Source organism: Heptranchias perlo, chromosome 18 (assembly GCF_035084215.1).
Source record: "Heptranchias perlo isolate sHepPer1 chromosome 18, sHepPer1.hap1, whole genome shotgun sequence".
In the NCBI taxonomy this organism is placed as follows: Eukaryota; Metazoa; Chordata; class Chondrichthyes; order Hexanchiformes; family Hexanchidae; genus Heptranchias; species Heptranchias perlo.
In genome coordinates, this window is record NC_090342.1 from 16,013,429 (window position 1) to 16,032,375 (window position 18,947).

The following is an 18,947-nucleotide window of genomic DNA, read 5'->3' on the forward strand; positions in this document are numbered from 1 at the left end:
AGCTCCTCCGCCCCAGAGCCCCCTAGAGGAAAAAGAAGCACATATAATGTGGCCTCTGTATCATGATAGACAGCTCACTGACCCAAGAGCTAACATCCTGTTTTCCTATTTATGTCAAAGACCATGTAAAATTTCACTTGGCAGATGCTGAATACCAAATACTAATCACTGCTGGATCTAGTATTGGGAAAGGAACCAGAGCAGATAAGAGAAATAAGCGTAGGGGAACATCTAGGCAATAGCGATCATAACATAAGGTTTAAAATAATGATTGAGAAAGGCATAAGTAAGACAAAGACCAAAATAATAGATTGGAAAAAAGCTAATTTTGAAGGGATGAGAATGGAATTAGGGAAGGTAAACTGGGAAAAGAAATTGACAAAGATAGAACAGCAGTGGGAAATATTTTAAATGATTAGAGTTCAGGAGAAATATATTCCTCCAGAAAAACAAGAATAAACAAGCCAATAATGAAACACCATGGATGAATAAAGAGATAAGGGTAAAATTGAAACTGAAGAAAAAGGCACACTGAGTACATAGACAATAAAGGAGAGGATGACAAAAGGGAATACAAAGAGGTTAGGAAGGATGTCAAAAAAAAATTAGGAAAGCAAAGAGGAACTACAAAATTAAATTATCAATGAATGTAAAAAGAAACAGTTAAGTATTCTACAGACACATAAATAACAAGAAAAATTAGGATAGGGATAGGGTTAAGGAATGCACAAGATAAACTCACAGGCGATGACAGCGAAATGGCAGAAATATTGTATAGCTACTTTGCCTCATTATTTACCAGGGAAACTAACAAATTGGGTATGACATTAGAAGAGGAGATTAACAAAGGTGTAAAGATATTTAAGATAGAAAGGGGAGAGATAATTGATAAACTAATCAGTCTTAGAGACAATAAAACCCTTGGTCCGGATGGATTGCATCCATGCATATTAAAAGAAGTTAGGGAAGAGACAGCAGAGACACTGTTACATATATATAAAAATTTATTAGAAAAGGGAATAGTGCCAGAGGACTGGCAGACAGCTAATGTTATTCTTTTATTTAAAAAGGGAAGATAGAACAAATTCAGGGAACTATAGATCAGTTAGCTTATCAGTGTTAGAAAGATAATGGAATCCTTACTCAAAGATGTAACAGAAAAACATTTACAAACTGATTCCACTACAGTCACCATTGTGGATGACGGCCCCCGTATAACGGAATCTTGCGTGATTATTCTGTTATCTCAATGGTAAATATCTTAGATTGGAAATACCTAGGATCAAGCCCTAAAGAGCATCCAATCTCTTACCTATTACATTCTGGAAGGGAACATAGTCAGTGTTTACATCTTATTGCTGCTCCTCAAACATGTATCAAGGCATATGACCACTATCTTCATCTACCTGTTCCTCCTCATATGCTTTAAGTTCACAATATCAGTGTCCTCAAAGGTCTCTCCAATATTCTTTCCTGCATTCTAGGCTCATAAGAGTAGTGTCGCTACAGTGCCTGAACATGTGCTGCCATTTGATGAAATCGTGTCTGTGCTACATCATGTGCAATGGATGTATTTACTCTAGATAGTTCAGGTTCTGCTGTGGAGGGAAGAAATACATCACAAAAACCTCACCCTTCAGCAGCAATCAAAATAGGTTAACAAACATGAAGTACCCATGTGTGCGACAGAATTTAAATGTTAAGAAACTTTACATGGATGTTGGACATTAAATTAACTTGATTCAGTTCCAGTGCCTCCCACATGAACCTCTGCAACCACCAGGTCTATATTGGAACACTTTCACTTTCAGCTACATTGGTGTCAATTCCTTGGATCGTATAACTTGATTTCCAATTGCTCGGCTGGTTTTTCCTTTATCTGTATTCTTTTTATTTCGTTCATGGGATGTGGGTGACAGTGGCAAGGCCGGCATTTGTTGCCCATCCCTAATTGCCCTTGAGATGATGGTGGTGAGCCGCCGCCTTGAACTGCTGCAGTTCGTGTAGTGAAGTTTCCAACAATGCTGTTCGGTAGGGAGTTCCAGAATTTTGACCCAGCGATAACGAAGGAACGGCGAGATATTTCCAAGTCGGGATGGTGTGTGACTTGGAGGGGAACATGCAGGTGGTGTTGTGCCCATGTGCCTGCTGCCCTGGTCCTTATAGGTGATAGAGGTCGGGGGTTTGGGAGTTGCTGCAGTGCATCCTTTGGATGGTATACACTGCAACCACAGTGGGCCGGTGGTGAAGGGAGTGAATGTTTAGAGTGGTGGATAGGGTGCCAATCAAGCAGGCAGCTTTGTCCTGGATGATGTCGAGCTTCTGGAGTGTTGTTGGAGCTGCACTCATCCAGTTAAGTTTCTGGTCAATGGTGACCCCCACGATGTTGATGGTGGGGGATTCGGCGATGATAATGCCATTGAATGTCAAGGAAGTGGTTAGACTCTCTTGTTGGAGATGGTCATTGCCTGGCACGAATGTTACTTGCTACTTATCAGCCCAAGCCTGGACGTTGTCCAGGTCTTGCTGCATGCAGGCACGCACAGACTGCTTCATTATCTGAGGGGTTGCTAATGGAACTGAACACTGTACAGTCATCAGCGAACATCACCATTTCTGACCTTCCTGGCTGGTCTTTACACTGATAAACCATCTCATTGCAGTTACTTCCGGCCAGTGCCGTTAAATGCTGAGCAAATTATTCCCAGACCTTCTCCCTGCCACTTGGATTTTGTATTTATTTTGGAAGTTGGGGGGGGGGGGGGGGGGGGTTGGTGGGAGGAAAGGAGGAATTGCCACTACTTCCAAATTTAGAACTCCCAAGAGGAGCAGCCCTTCTAACTTCTGCACCAAAGGCCATACCTCCTACTCAGTCAACCTGGGCTTTGGGGTTAAGTGTGCCATCGACAATATTAGTGCTGTTATTGATGTGGGATGGGTTTTTTTAAGTTGAAAAAAGACACTTATATAAATCACACTAACGAGACAGAGCTGACAGCTCCCACAGGTCATGGCCCATCAGTGGTCACCTAGACATTGAGGCATGGTAAAAAGACATAGCCAGTTGTGCAGTGCCACTGTCAGCAGGTGAATATTTCAGCATAGCTATAGGGCAGTTGCTCAAAGTATAACAGCTCAAAGCACTACAAATAGGTTCAGGTCTCTAAGGATTAGTTGACCATGCACTATAATTACATTTGATCACAGTACGCTTCACCAGGAGCAACCCTCCAAAGAGGTGAAGCAGTGATGGGGCAGAGGAAACAACAGCTGGGCAGAAAATTCAACAAATAACTGAGAAACCAAAAAGAAAAAAATTAAGTTCAAGAGTGCTGTTACAAGAGTAAGGGAGAAGGGTGGAGGGGAAACTATTAAAAATAGTTTTATCTATTTAAACAAGGCACTGGAATATTTTTCTGGCAATTAGTGTAATCTTGGAAGATTTGCCAGCTATGCATGTGGAAGATTTTGTTGTTCTTCGTAGAACAGTGACACACTATGCCTAACTTTAGAGTGGCCAAATGAGTGATTCCCACTCCCCATTAAAAAAAAATGCAATTAAGGTGGGTTATAGAAGCCCTGCCAGTTTACTGAATCACCAACAGCATAAGTGGACTGGAGCTCAATTGACTTCCAACTGCCACCAGGACTACTTGGTGCAAGCACTTTCCAAGGTTGACTTGCATCCCCAGTCCAAGTAGCTCTTTTGCTACTGGCAGCTTTTAGGAAAAGGCACTCAAGCAGCTGTGGTTAATATGTAAACTATTCTGAGTCATAGGCAGGTGATCTCGTCAGAGCACCAGAGCTGATTTAGTGTGGAGCGCTCCCCAGTCAGAAAGAATTCTGATGAAAGGTCATCGACCTGAAACGTTAACTCTTCCTTTCTCTCTCCACAGATGCTGCCTGACCGTTTCCAGCATTTTCTGTTTGTATTTCAAATTACCAGCATCTGCAGTATTGCTTTTTTTGTTGGCTTCCTAGTGAGATATGCTTAGTTTCAGGAACTTGCAGATGTTTCCCCTAAAAATGATTCATTCAGGCTAGTGTACAGCAGTTTTGTGATTCTAAGCACATTTGCATTTAAATTTTAGCTCTGAACTTAATGCACTCTGGCAGATGAGGCTTTGGTTTAAGACATTCTGGAAGTTCTGGAAACTTCAGGGCATTGTTTGGAACAATTAAAAATGGTCTTAGCTTATAGATGATTAAAGAAAAGCAAATAGGCAGAAGAAAATCTACTCTGCCCCAACAACATTGCACAATGTACCTTACAAAAGTACATTCTACGGGATCAGTACAAGTTTTTCCATTTTCCAAGGCATCCTCGTAGTCTTAGTGATTTGTGCTGAATAGTGAATAGGTTTTGTGTTGTACAATGACAGCCATCATTATTGGCTAGGGATGCCCAAATTCATTTCTTGCAGTAAACATTGTTGTGAATTCTCATCTTAGTATGAAGTTCAATTCTCTATGCCCAAAAGCTACAAAAAATGTGGAACAGTGGCCTAGTGTCAAATTCAAATCACATTACTTTCAAACCAAAATAAGGGACAAACAGTAGGATCCATGCAAATACAGAGGGATCATTTAGCCATATCAATTTTGTTCAAAATGTTAACTTTGTTCCATATTTCTCCACTCACCAATTTTTTTCTGCTGTACGGTATCAACTCCTTATTGAAGTACAATAATACAAGTTCAGCTGCCTTCCAGTACTTTGCCCAAACGGCTAAAATTTATGCGCAGATCTCAACACTGTAAAGGCTATTTAACTGCTGTTGGCTAGTGAGAGGCCCACAATCATGGCCTATTGACACATGGACTTCCACCAGAGGTTGCTGGATATCAATCAGGAACACAAACCCTGGCTAATTTTCCCCCTCTCAAAGGGGCATTGGCTTTTTCAGTGGATAAACTCACCGAGCAATCTATGCTTTCCCACCCCTTCTATCTGAAGTGGTATATTTTGCTGGAGTGCAGTTTCACAGGTGCTGATGCTTCTCTGGTACCTCACCCAAGTGGCTGTTCTTCGTGAGAAAGCCTGGACATTTGACAGCCTCAGGTATCACGATAGGGATAGATGATTATGTCCATAACCTTGCATAGACTAATGCTGCAAGATTAAAAGGATGAAGTGCTGAATTCATAATTGTGCACCTGGAATACTTCATATCTTTACTTTGTCCTAAGGATGTGTGTGATACAGCACAAATGTCTTTATTTGCACAATGATTTTAAACCTACCGCACACTATGCAGGAATATATTTACGTAAAAATGTTAACCACCAATAATATGGCTTAATTTTAATAATCAATACTTGAGAATGCAATTCCAGACCAAGTAGTTTTTCCATTATTACATACACACATATTATAAACCAGGAACCACACACACTTCAGCAATCTATCATTGGTTGTAAGAAGCAACTGTACAGAAGTGTGGAATACTTCATTGAGTACACAGTAATGTACTTTCAAATGTCAATTCTTTCCTATTACCATAGGTTTTACCTGCACTGCAGTCCATACATCAAGTATAGGAAGATGACCTACTTCTAGGCCAATGCCCATGAGATTCTTGAATCTACAAAAGATACTAAGAATCACTGACTGGATTTGCGCACTGTTGAGTAAGCATCTCTCTCAATTTAAAATAAGGGCTGATCAACAACCCCCCAAAAATAATTCCAATGAAAATAAAGAATTGAGCTTTTTAAAAAAAAAACTGAAAGGATGTCACATTGCACAAGGTGGTTTAAATCAGTATGTTCCTCTAAACTGCTGTAGCAAATAGAAAATAAATGGACATTTTTGCAATTGTAGGTACTTATTTAACTCTAGAATCATTTCAACACTTATATTGCAATTAAATATTGGTAGCATTTGTGAAACCTGTCTACTCAACTTTGCCTGGCAAAAGATTATGATGCTCAGTGATACTTCATCAGTGGCATGGCAAATTTCCAATCTCAACTAGGCTGTACAGAGAAGACACTGATCAAGCAGAAAAACCACCAAAAAGATTTTTTTTAGTAGATCAGCCGATTCTGTCCAAAGATGTGAGGTGCAGCAGGACCTAAAGGCCAAGAGAACAGTCTCCCCCTAACCCCACCGAAAACAAATGGCCAAAAGTAGAAGTTAAACCATTGGAATATTTTTAAAAGGCCTTTCAATTTCAACACAGATCCAAAGTTTCACCACAACCTTATTTTCAATTGAAAGATTAAACATTAGCAGCAATTTAGCAAGTGCCATAAAGAGAGCTATATTAGCAATTCAAGCAATAAGATTGGGTAAAATTTAGGTATTCATAAAACAATATATAGTACCAAGTCTTACAAAACAAACAGGCACAGAAACTGGTATGAATTTCCACAATAAGTCCAAGTAAATCTTCCCAGTGATGCCACAACCGAGACTGGAGACCTACCATATAGCTAAATGCAAGTGCAACCTGGCTACATTGTTATACTTTTTCAATGGCAAAAAGTGGAACTTCAGAAAGATTCTGTGCTACAATAATGAAACAAAGTTATCAGACATTAAATATCAAATATTATCTTTAAAAGTATAGCTTGTGTTTTCCTTTTGGGTATTTTAGTACTCTTCCACACTTTTGGCTATGCATCAGAATATTCCAACTCTGGTGCAACCACGCTAGGATTTGAAGTCCTCTTTAAAAAATAAAATAAAAATGTTTTGAAGCTTAGTGTGGTTTAATGGAAATGATCAACTCCAATGCATGATATAGCATTAATTGTTTTAAAACTTTGCAATTTACCAGAATTTAAAATCTCTGCTGGTGATTCCAATTGAAGCATAATGCATCCAACTGAAGCCAATTACATATCTACTAAAGAACTAAGTGTCAAGGGTCAGCTTGGTTCACTGGCCGTACTCTTGTCTGAGTCAGCTGGTCATGGATCCACAGGACTTTAGCACAATCGAGGCTGACTCTTCAGTACTGAGGGAGTGCTCCATTGTTGGAAGTGCCATCTGTGGACGTAAAAGATACTATTGCCATATTCTCGTGACAGCTTTGGTTCACGAGCAGCACTCTCGCCTTTGGGTTAGAATGTTGTTGGTTCAAGTCTCACTCCAGAGATCTAAGCACAAAATTTACACTGACACTCCAGTGCAGTACTGAGGGAATGTTGCACTGTCAGAAGGGCCGTCTTTAACCGAGGTCCTCTCAGTTGGACCTAAAAAGATCCCGTAGCACTATTTTGAAGAGCAAGGGAGTTCTCCCCGGTGTCCTGGCCAATATTTATCCCTCGACCAACATCACTAAAACAGATTATCTGGTCATCATACTGCTGTTTGTGGAACTTTGCTGTGTACAATTTGGCTGCTACATTTCCTACATTACCACAGTGACTATGCTTCAAAAGTACTTAATTGGCTGTAAAGTGCTTTGGGGCATCCTGAGATTGTGAAAAGTGCAATATAAATGCAAGTCTTTCTTTCTATTTGAAGAGGGGCAGAGAGCTCTCCCGGTGTCCTGGCTCACATTTATCCCTCAATCACCAAAACAGATCAGTCACTTATCTCACCGTTGTTGGTGAAACTTTTCTCGGTATAAATTGACTGCTGTGTTTGCCTACATAACAATGACTACACGTTAAAAATAATACTGGCTGTGAAAGCACTTTCGGTTTGTCTCAAGGACGTGAAAGGTTTTCTGATCTAAAATTATCAAGTTGCAATATAACTGATCAATGGCATTTTCTATGCAGATAAGCTGTGCATCAATGCATATTTTCTACAACAATCTTTGCATGACTGCCACAAATAGCCTATTTAATCTACTATGCAATGTAGAGGGACTTCCTAATATTTGGTTTTTTAAAAAAAAAGACCACACTCACTTTATTTGATAAAGCATGTATTGAAAATACTCAAATATAAACACATTGTTTGTATAAGAATACTTACAAAGTAATTATTTAGTACAAAAGTTTATTTGTCAAATACTTGTCACTCTTCAAGTTTTGTTTAAACCATAAAATAAATAAATTTTCACAAAACAAGATTGCACATAAATTTTGACCAGCCTCAAGAACTGATGCACTGGCATGCATAAATTTTAGTGTTCCAACTTTTCCACTGCAGTAGATTTGTCTTCAAGTATGTTAATACATAAAACAAAGAGTCCCTGCAGCAGCAAGTCCACCACACTGAACATACAAGAAAGGGCATTATGCAACCCCTCCTGGAATCTTCACCTGGCAAGCAATCACTTTGGACTCTGTACCATGGCAATAACACTTTTTCTTTGAAACCTGCTGCTTTTGAACCTGCAATAAAAAATCTCAACAGAAGTTTAAAGAGGGAGGGAAAAAAAGGAAAACAAAAATTGAAACTGCCCTATTCACGTGCATAAAACTGCACTAAATTTAGCCAATTTTACATGCATCAGTTTGCGTCAAGAGTAAAGACAACACAACATAAAGAAAAAGGATTCATCATTCTGAGGTACCATACTTACGGACGTGATGTTACGAGAATCTGACAGGGCCCAGAGAGAGAGGCCAAGTAGGAGTTCATTGATCTTGATTTGGGTCACTGGTTCGTAAACTCCCAAGATTTTTGACCACGTAGTGAAGAAAGCCGGTGGGCATGTGCATCTCCACTGATTATCGTCTGCATTTGCAGACATCAGCTACAGAGCAGCCAAGTCTTGAAGAGCCACCTCTTTTAACGTAGGGGGATGAGGAAAGATTTTTACGCTCTGTAATCACTGCCCTCTGTTCTGGGAAGGGCTTAAATTTAAGAGCTCATCTAAGCTGACGCCAATCTCCTGGCACCTGGTAACTAGTTTTCTGAGATTATCAGTTTTACCTCCTTCTGAAGCTTCAAACAAGAGTTGCTGAAAGAGATAGGGGAAGCACTTAAGTAAGACCTAGCCACCAATTAAATATTACCTTGTCACTGGAAATGGTTGCTTTTTTTAAAAAAAAAATCTGTATAATCTCTCTTGCAAACTAGAACAATAGAGCTCAAAATACTGCTTCTCGAGCACCTAAATCATTGCTGCACAAAATCTAAAATATAGAAAATTAAATGAAAAAAGAAAACATAAGTGGGAAACTTTACATCTTTCCATAGCGTTGCACAAAGGGGTAACTTCTGAAGAGCTCGTTGGTAAAGATGCCGAACCTGAAAAATAGTAAATAGCGAGTGGGAGCACTTATGTGAGGACCACAAATTCACGGGAAACAAGAGTACAGAACTGCCAGAAAAGCTGCAATTATTGATTTAGAGGAGATTTATGCAGACAATACATTTTCAGTAGAACAGGGTGCAACACTAACATATAAAACAAGAAAAAAAAGTACACAGTACTGTATCCAGGGTCAAAAAAGCAGTAATGAGTAAATTTGATCAAATTCTTGCTGCTCAGATTTGAAAATCAAAGTATCTAATTATTTTTTGAGCACAGAACACAAGGTAGGCAGATGGACTGGCTGGAATGTAGTCTGTTAAACAAAAGCATAATTACTACAGTTTGATATTTAAATTCAGCACAACTAACTATTAATAATATTTTTTTTAATGAATTTCCTCAAGCATTCAGCATATTAGAATATATTCCTCCACAACAGCTCTAAGAATGTGAAGCACATGCACTTACCTCATTTTGGTGGTCCTTTAACATGCCTTCTACAGATATGGCTCTAGTGCAAAAAGAAACAAAGAACAGATTTAGTAATATTTTAAGGCTTATGATTGCCATGTTAATAAAAGTATGGAAAGCATTAAAATATATTAATATTCACATTCAAGGAACAGGAGCATATTCTTCTAATGTTTAGTTTAAGGTATATTGTTGTAGCAACATTGGAGGGAGCGTTACACTTTGGCCAGGGAATATTCACCAACACTGGGTACTGAAAACGGATAATTGTTCCATTGTCCAGCTGATAAACCTCACCTCAAGAGCAAAAGTTGACTTTAAAAAATGTTCCAAGTGAAATTTGGTTGAACCAAAGCCAAACTTCAAACTTTTTGATTGATTTGATAATAGAGTAAAATCTTACGGCATTCTGCTTTATTTTAATTCTTAGTCATCACTGCTTACTGTGAATACGGCCAAAACCCCAAGTTTCTTACCATTATAAACTTTTTAAACTATCCCAATTCAAATCCAGAAAAAAGCTAGTACTATTCAAAATAGATTTTTAGCAGCTGTTAAACAAATTTTATGAATTAGCGATAATAGCAAGAACAAAAATACATTATTACATTTTCCAAATCGGCAAACAGATTGGCAGAGAATGTGTAAACATCTTCAATTGTAACTTGAGGTGCTGGATATTACCCTCCTTCCACTCCTGCTCCAGTATCCTGCATTAAAAGATAGCAGGTTAAAACAAACACTTCCATATTAAATCATTTAGCAATTCTTACCAAACTATACATGAAAGAATACAATCATCTTTCATCACAAGGAGCACAGAGACATTTTCATCTATTATCAAAAATGGAGGAATCCAATTTTTTTGCACATTTACCTTAGTGCCAGTCCAACATTAGTTGGCATAATGGAAGGGAATCTCTCCAAGGCTTTGCAATGCTGGGATTGAGGGATGCAGCTCAGATAAAATGAAACCACCTACAAAATAGTTATAAATACATTTAATCTTTATGTCAATTATATTCTTTCAAAGAAATCAGCACATAAAGGTATCTAAAACCTTTAACTACACAGTCAAATAAGTGTTAGAATAATGTTAAATCTATCCTGGTAACTACGTGTCAATGTGTCAAATGAAAACTATGCAAAACTAACCTTCACATTAAATTTCACAACATGGAAAAAGCTCCTGCCATTTTTGTTCTAAGCTCATTATAGAGAACAAAGCGAGTGTTAAGTACCCAGTATTCAATAAATGATATGTAAAGGGTGCTTTGTTAGATAATCTTCAGGTTTTATTTTAAGGCACAATTTTTAAAATAAAATTCTGCATGTTATACGCAACAGATTATAGTAATTTAGTCAAGAATCATGGCAGAGATATAATTGTTCTAGTCAGAATTTACTGGAAGTACTCTTGATGTGTTCTTTCATACATATGCAATGTGTACGTGATGAATGATATCAGAACAGGAAAATGAAAATTGTAAACCTTTGAAGATAAACAAGAGTTCAATCCTTTTGAAAACAAGGAATGCTAAAATTATTAGTAGATGCAGAGAATTTCATCTTAAAGATATAAGCAACAGAAGGGAAGATAACACAATTATACATTAATTGTTCTTCAAATTAAACTAGGTTCTACATGTCACAGTCGAGGCAAGTACTGTAACGAGGGAATAAAAACACCTGTCCATTCATGAAGCCACTATGACATTGTATCCTACAAGACTGTCTTCACCATGCATCAGCTTCAGTTCTTTCAACCAGTGAAAGCATCAGGTTTATTTCCTGACATACAAGACATACTCTGCCTCTTAAATTAAGGCTATAGTACAGAATAGTGGCACACTTAAAATTTAAACAAGTATGTTTACTGTTGAAAGAAACTATTAAAATAGAACCTGAGAGCAGAAGATAATTCTAAATACACATTTGAAAAACTAAAATACAAGGTAACTTAGCGAAGGCCAAGAGAGGGGAAATGCAAGTTGGGAAGGAAACTTTTATTGCACCCAAAAACATTCTAACTTATGTATCGTTGGTATTCTCTCAAAAATAGTACATCTCAGGAAAGGCAGAGGATCTATCTGCCTAGGATCCATGATGAAGTTGAGCACATGGCTGCTAACCACATCTATTAGCGGTTAAGTTAGCAAGTGTATCAAAACCATGAAGGGTTTTCATAGAGTAAATAAGGTGAAACTGTTTCCATTGGTAGAGGTGGGGAGGGGGGGGGGGGCGGTAACCAGAGGACACAGATTAACATAAGAAATAGGAGCAGGAGTAGGCCATCCAGCCCCTCGAGCTTGCTCCACCATTCAACAAGATCATGGCTGATCTTCGACCTCAACGCCATTTTCCTGCACTATCCCCAAATCCCTTGATGCCTTTAATATCTAGAAATCTATCGATCGCTGTTTTGAATGTACTCAATGACTGAGCCTCCACAGCCCTCTGGGGTAGAGAATGCCAAAGATTCACCACCCTGAGTGAAGAAATTTCTCCTCATCTCAGTCCTAAATGGCCTACCCCTTATTCTGAGACTGTGACCCCTGGTTCCAGACTTCCCAGCCAGGGGAAACATCCTTCCTGCATTTACCCTGTCGAGCCCTGTAAGAATTTTGTATGTTTCAATGAGATCACCTCTTATTTTTCTAAAGTCTAGAGAATACAGGCCTAGTCTACTCAATCTCTCCTCATACGACAATCCTGCCATCCCAGGAATCAGTTTGGTGAACCTTCGTTGCACTCCCTCTATGGCAAGTATATCCTTTCTTGGGTAAGGAGACCAAAATTGTACATAATACTCCAGGTGCGATCTTACCAAGGCCCGATATAATTGCAGTAAGATATCTTTCCTCCTGTACTAAAATCCTCTCATAAGGACAACATACCATTTGCCTTCCTAATTGCTTGCTGTACCTGCCTGTTAGCTTTCAGTGACTCATGTACAAGGACACCCAGGTCCCTTTGAACATCAACATTTCCCAACCTCTCACCATTTAAAAAAATTTTCCCACCAAAGTAGATAACTTCATATTTTTCCACATTATATTCCACCTGCCATGTTCTTGCCCACTCACTTAGCCTGTCTATATCCCCTTGAAGCCTCTTTGCATTCTCCTCACATTCCCACAGTTTTGTGTCAAAAGCAAACTTGGAAATATTACATTTGGTCCCCTCATCCAAATCATTGATACAGATTGTAAACAGCTGGGGCCCAAGCACTGATCCCTGCGGTTCCCCACTAGTCACAGTCTGCCAACCTGAAAAAGACCCGTTTATTCCTACTCTCCGTTTTCTGTCTGTTAACCAATTCTCAATCCATGCCAGTATATTACCCCGAATTCCATGTGCTCTAACTTTGTTCACCAACTTCCTGTGTGGGACCTTATCGAAAACTTTCTGAAAAACAAAATACGCCACATCCACTGGTTCCCCCTTATCTATACTACTAGTTACACCCTCAAAGAATTCCAATAGGTTCGTCAAACATGATTTCCCTTTCATACATCCATGTTGACTCTGCCAAATCCTATTATTATTTTCTAAGTGCCCTATTATCACATCCTTTATAATAGATTCTAGCATTTTCCCTACTACTGATGTCGGTCTGTAGTTCCCGGTTTTCTCTCTCCCTCCTTTCTTAAACAGGGGGGTTACATTTGCTACCCTCCAATCTGCAGGAACCATTCCAGAATCTATAGAATTTTGGAAGATGACAACCAATGCATCCACTATCTCTATAGCCATCCTCTTTCAAAACCTGGGCTGTAGATCATCAGGTCCTTGGGATTTATCGACTTTCAGTCCCATTAATTTCTCTAGTACTATTTTTTTTTGACTAATACTAATTTCTTTGGCAAAAGAGCCAGGTGACATGAGAATTGTTTCTACGCAGCGAGTTATGCTGATCTGGAATGCACTGCCTGAAAGGGTGATGGAAGCAGATGCTATAGTAACTTTCAAAAGGAAATTAAATACTTGAAGGGAGAAAATTGCAGGGCTACGGGGATAGAGTATGGTCTTTCAAAGAGCTGGCACAGGCTCATTGGGACGATGGCCTCCTGTGCTGTAAGATTCTATGATACTATAAGTACTGCTTGAAGATTACACTGTGCACTGCATCAGTCTTGAAATTTCAGGTGCCTGCAATCAGCCACGGTTCTAAATATTGTTCTAATGTAGGGAACATAATTTAGCAAGAGGTTAACCGTAGTTTGATAGCTACATGCGCATGGGTCCCTTAATTTCGGCAAGAAGTTCAGCCTACTTAGCCGAGGAAGGACTCAACGTTTCAGCTGGATTGAAAACTGCTACAAGCAATTTCACCAAATTCTTCGCCAACAGAATTTGTTACTGCAAATTACTAGAAGTTAGCAAAAAATGGAAGAGTACTGCACTTTCAGTTTCTAGCAAGACTCACATTTAAGCCTAAGTTTGGCCCTATCCAGCCAGGCCGAGTACTGCCAATAAATGCTTGCTAGTGATTTCTGTGAGCAGAGGTATCAGCGTCTTATCAAAGGGCTTGACATTAGTGATGTAACACCTGCTCCCAAGCAAACATTGAGAAAAGAGAACAGGTGTAGGTTGTGAAGATGTGGACCCTGAACCTGACACTTAAATCTTCCAGGATCTATGTTTTTGCCTTTATTTCAGTAGAGGGTGAGAAAGTGAAAAAATTGACTGGAAAAGGAAGAAATACAGTGCGTACTGAGAGTGCTGCATTGTCAGAGGTACTGCCCTTTGGATGAGATATTAAGTTGAAGCCCTGTCTCGTGGACATTAAAAATCTGATGGTGCTGAAAGTGCAAGGAGTTCTCAAATTTCAGTGCTAGACAAGAAAGTGCAGGGAACTTTCCTGGTCTCCTAACCAATATTCTTCCTTAACCAAAATCACCAAGAACAGATTAACTCTCTTCTTTGTGGGACTTGTCATGTGCAAAATTTACTGCAAGATAAACCCATAAACATTATTGCACAATGTAATTCATTCCATGCGAAGCTCTTTTGGGATGTTTGAGAGATGGAATAAGGGGAGATATATATATATATATATATATATATATATACACACATTAAAAAAAAGTGGACGTTCTTTCTCTTCTGAACACACTGATTCAGTGAGACCTTCCAGTTACCAATGGCACTGCATTCCCCACCCCTTCTCTTTCCGAAGCCTCACCCAAACCATTTCTCATGTTAGCCTTAGACAGCGAGTATTGGCAGACTACTCTACCAGGGGCAAAACAGCCAAATTCAATGCTGTCCTTGTCGAATGTTCACATGCACTTTTAACAGGGATTGCTGGATAGCTACGAGCAGGGCCCCAGAGCTCCACAATTCCTTGTCCATGGAGAATCTACTGCAGAATTTTTCTCAGCATTTCGCTTCCCACCAATACTTTCTCTCCCTTCCCACCCCCTACCACTGTAATTGTATTAGAACAAATATCTGGTGTGCCAAGTCTGAATACTGTAAGATGACACCAACCTTCTAATTTACACTGAATACAGCTTGCTATTTTTCATGCATTTCAATCTTATATGATTTTACCTTCATCAATTGTTCAAGCTCCTTAAATCGGCTGGCTTTGCAGAATTCTGAGTCTAGCTTCTGAGCCCCTGCACAATCATACTATTCTAAATGCTTAAAAAGTGTAATTATTTGCAAAAGGCATCTCCTTGTGAGGTGAACACAGCCCAGGCATTAGGTTTTTTCCCCATTTAACACAATATATCTCCTAGTTTGTTTAATGTAATGGTTAATTGAACACACATTTTTGAATGTAACATCAGCTAGTTACTCCAATTGTCTGTTAGGAAGCAGTGCTGACACTTTAATCATACTACAAAATACAATGTTGCAAATTTAAATGGGTAAATTCAATTTGAACGGCACTTTTAATGCTTTGGCTCTGTTCGTTATATCAGGAGACACTGGTGTAAATTCCAGCACTTGAAAATAAAAAAGCCATTAGTTCAGCTAGCTAACACTTGATTAAGTGAAGTGAGAAAACTAGGTGTTAAGTGGGCAGAGGCCAAGCAAAACACTTTTCTGCACAATGAAAACTGAAAATGCTGGAGTCGTCAGGTCAAGGCAGGATCTGTGGAGAGGAAAGTAGGGTTAACATTTCAGGTCGATGACCTTACGTCAGTACCAGGAGATGTTACAGATGAATAGCTTATAAGGAAGAACAGAGCCTGCATAATGTCAGCCTGGCTCAGTGGTACCACTCGTTTTGGAATCAGGTCATGGATTCAAACCCCACTGCAGGACTTGAGCAGATAATGTAGACTGACATCGTCGAAGTTGCCAACTTTTGAATGAGACATTAAACCAAGGTTCAGGTGGATGTAAAAGATTCCATGGCACTATTTGAAGAGCAGTGGAGTTCTCGATGTCCTGGCCAACATTTATTCCTCAACCAACATCATCAAACAGATTAACTGTTCATGGGATCTTCATCACGTGCAATTTAGCTGTTGCATTTGTCTATATTTCAAAAGTAATTCATTGGCCGTGAAGCGTTTTGGGATGTTTTGAGAATGTGGACAGCACTATATAAATGCAAGTTTCTTTCTTTGCTCAGTGCATATTTGAAAATATTAAATTATGTTGCCCAACCCTACCAGACTTGTAGAATCTACAATCTCACCGTGGTGGGGTTGACCATGTCAAAGGCTGCACGAAGAGAGGTTGAGGAGGTATAATACACCACAGTCACAATCACAGAGGAGGTAGTTTGTGATTTTGGTTAAGGCAGTTTCAGAAATCTGATTGCAGAGATTCAAACGGAGATGCAGGGAAGATAGGCACAGATTTGGGAGGCGGCAACACGTTGAAAGACTTGAGAGGAAAGGGAGATCGGATGGTAGTTTACAAAGACAGGGGTTCCCAGGTGAATTTTTTTGACGCGGGGATGATGACAGCGGTTTTGAAATAGAGGCCGGGGGGGGGGGGGGGGGTGGCAGGGAAACAGTACCAGAAGAGAGGACGCTATTTACAATATCAGCAAACATGAGAGCCAGGAAAGGAAGTTGGGTGGTCAGTAGTTTAGTGGGAATAGGGACAAGAAAGCAGGAGGTGGGTCTCATGAAGAAGTAGCTTGGAGAGGACATGAGGGGAGATAAGAACATAAGAAGTAGGAGCAGAAGTAGGCCATTGGGGCCCCTCGCGCCTGCTCTGCCATTCAATCAGATCATGGCTGATCTTCAACTTCAACTCCACTTTCCTGCCCATTCCCCACATCCCTTGATTCCGCTGGAGTCCAAAAATCTATCTTAGCCTTGAATATACTCAACGACTGAGCATCCACAGCCCTCTGGGGTAGAGAATTCCAAAGAGTCACAACCCTAACCGAAAATTTCCATCTCATCTCAGTCTTAAATGGCCAACCCCTTATCCTGCGACTATACCCTCTAGTTCTCGACTCTGCAGCCAGGAGAAAACCTCTCAGCATCTACCCTGTCAAGCCCCCTCAGAATCTTATATGTTTCAATGAGATCACCTCTCACTTTTCTAAACTTGAGAGTATAGGCCCATTCTTCTCAACCGCTCCTCATAGGACAACCCTCTCATCCCAGGAATTAATCTAGTGAACCTTCGTTGCACTGCCTCTAAGGCAAGTATATCCTTCCTTAGATACTGTAATTGCAGTTCTCCAGGTGAGGTCTCATCAAAGCCCTGCACAATTGTACTAAGACTTCCTTGCTCTTGTACTCCAACTCCCTTGCAATAAAGGCAAACATGTCATTTGCTTTCCTAATTGCCTGCATGCTAACTTTTTGTGCTTCTTGTACCAGGACACCCAAGTCTCTCTGGGCACCAACATTTAATAGTTTCTCACCATTTAAAAAAATTCTGTTTTTCCGTTCTTCCTACTAAAGTGAATCACTGATGTCGACAAATGCAACAGCTAAATTGCACGTGACGAAGGTCCCATGAACAGTTAATCTGTTTGATGATGTTGGTTGAGGGATAAATATTGGCCAGGACATCAAGAGAACTTCACTGCTCTTCAAATAGAACCATGGAATCTTTTACATCCACCTGAACCTTGGTTTAATGTCAAAGTGAATCCCAACGAAAAATGTATGTTCAGGACTATGGCTGGGGAAGAGGGGGAGGAGGTTTGGCTGGGTGGGAAAGGGGGAAGCAGTAGGGGCAGCTGGATGGATGGTATCAACTGTACAAAGAAGCCCATGAACTCCTTGCACTTGCTGAAGGAGGGGGCAGAGTAGAGGAGTTTAAGGCGATGTTAGGTAGTGGAGAGAAGAAACTAGGGGTTACTGTTGCTCTCCGGGATGATCCCGGAGTACTGCATGGTTTTGGCACAGGAGAGTGATGCCCGATAGTGGTCGACACAGTCCAGCCAGTTCTGGTGACTGGTGACTAAGCCAGTTGTGTGCCAGATACGCTCAAGTCTCTGGAATATTTGCCATTTCTTGAAAATACCATTAAACATGCTGGTGGCGAGACAGTTTTTGAGCAAACATGTGATATGACTACCAGAAAAGTACAGAAAGGCTTATGACTAGTGCAATATTTTAGTTTCCACTTGGCTCAGTTGGTAGCACTCTTGTCTGAGTCAGAAGGACTTGAGCATAAAATCTAGGCCAACACTAAAAGAAAAATCTCTCGTTTATATAGCACCTATCACAATCTCAGGACTTCCCAAAGCACTTTACAGCCAATGTACTTTTGAAGAAGTTACTGTTATAATGTAGGATATGAGGCAGCCTATTTGTGCACAGCAAAGTTCCACTAACAGCAATGAGATAACGACCAGATAATCTTTTTTGTAATGTTGGTTGAAGATTAAATATGGCCAGGACACCAGGGAGAACGTCCCTGCTCATGTTCAAATAGTGCCATGGGATCTTTTATGTCCACCTGAGGGGGCAGGCAGGGCCTCTTTTTCCAGCAGTACTGAAATATCAGCCTGGATTACATGGTCAAGTCTCAGGCATGGGACTTGAACCCACAACTTTTTGACTCAGGTGAGTGTATTACCAGAGCCATGGCTAACACTAGTGCATTAATATATTAATAAATAACCCTCTCCTTCTTTCCACCAAGTTTCTTCCCTCCTGCAGATACTTTTCTGAGGTATGGTTCCATAGGCAGCAGTCATCACTTATCCAAGTGGCCATTTCTCATGTATGAGCCTAGACAGTGATTCATACCAACTCTGGGAACATCACAGCTGAGCACGATCCTATCCCAACCACATACGTAAACTTCCAGCAGAGACAGCAACTATCCCAGTCAATACAGCTCATCTACTTAATGCAGCCTTAACCA

The 18,947-nt window shown here is 40.0% G+C and overlaps 1 protein-coding gene across 1 annotated transcript in view; it reads right to left on the reverse strand.

Moving 5' to 3' along the window:
* Positions 1-7,869: 7,869 nt before the first annotated feature.
* Positions 7,870-18,947, reverse strand: part of LOC137334621 (zinc finger C3H1 domain-containing protein) — an 82,565-nt gene continuing 71,487 nt past the window's right edge. The window contains exons 31-35 of the mRNA XM_067999439.1: positions 10,516-10,616; positions 10,247-10,348; positions 9,636-9,678; positions 9,098-9,160; positions 7,870-8,870 (exon numbers count right to left, since the gene is read on the reverse strand). Of these exons, the coding sequence (XP_067855540.1) occupies positions 8,739-8,870; positions 9,098-9,160; positions 9,636-9,678; positions 10,247-10,348; positions 10,516-10,616 (441 nt within the window). The 3' untranslated portion in view covers positions 7,870-8,738. The remainder of the gene's footprint in view (positions 8,871-9,097; positions 9,161-9,635; positions 9,679-10,246; positions 10,349-10,515; positions 10,617-18,947) is intronic.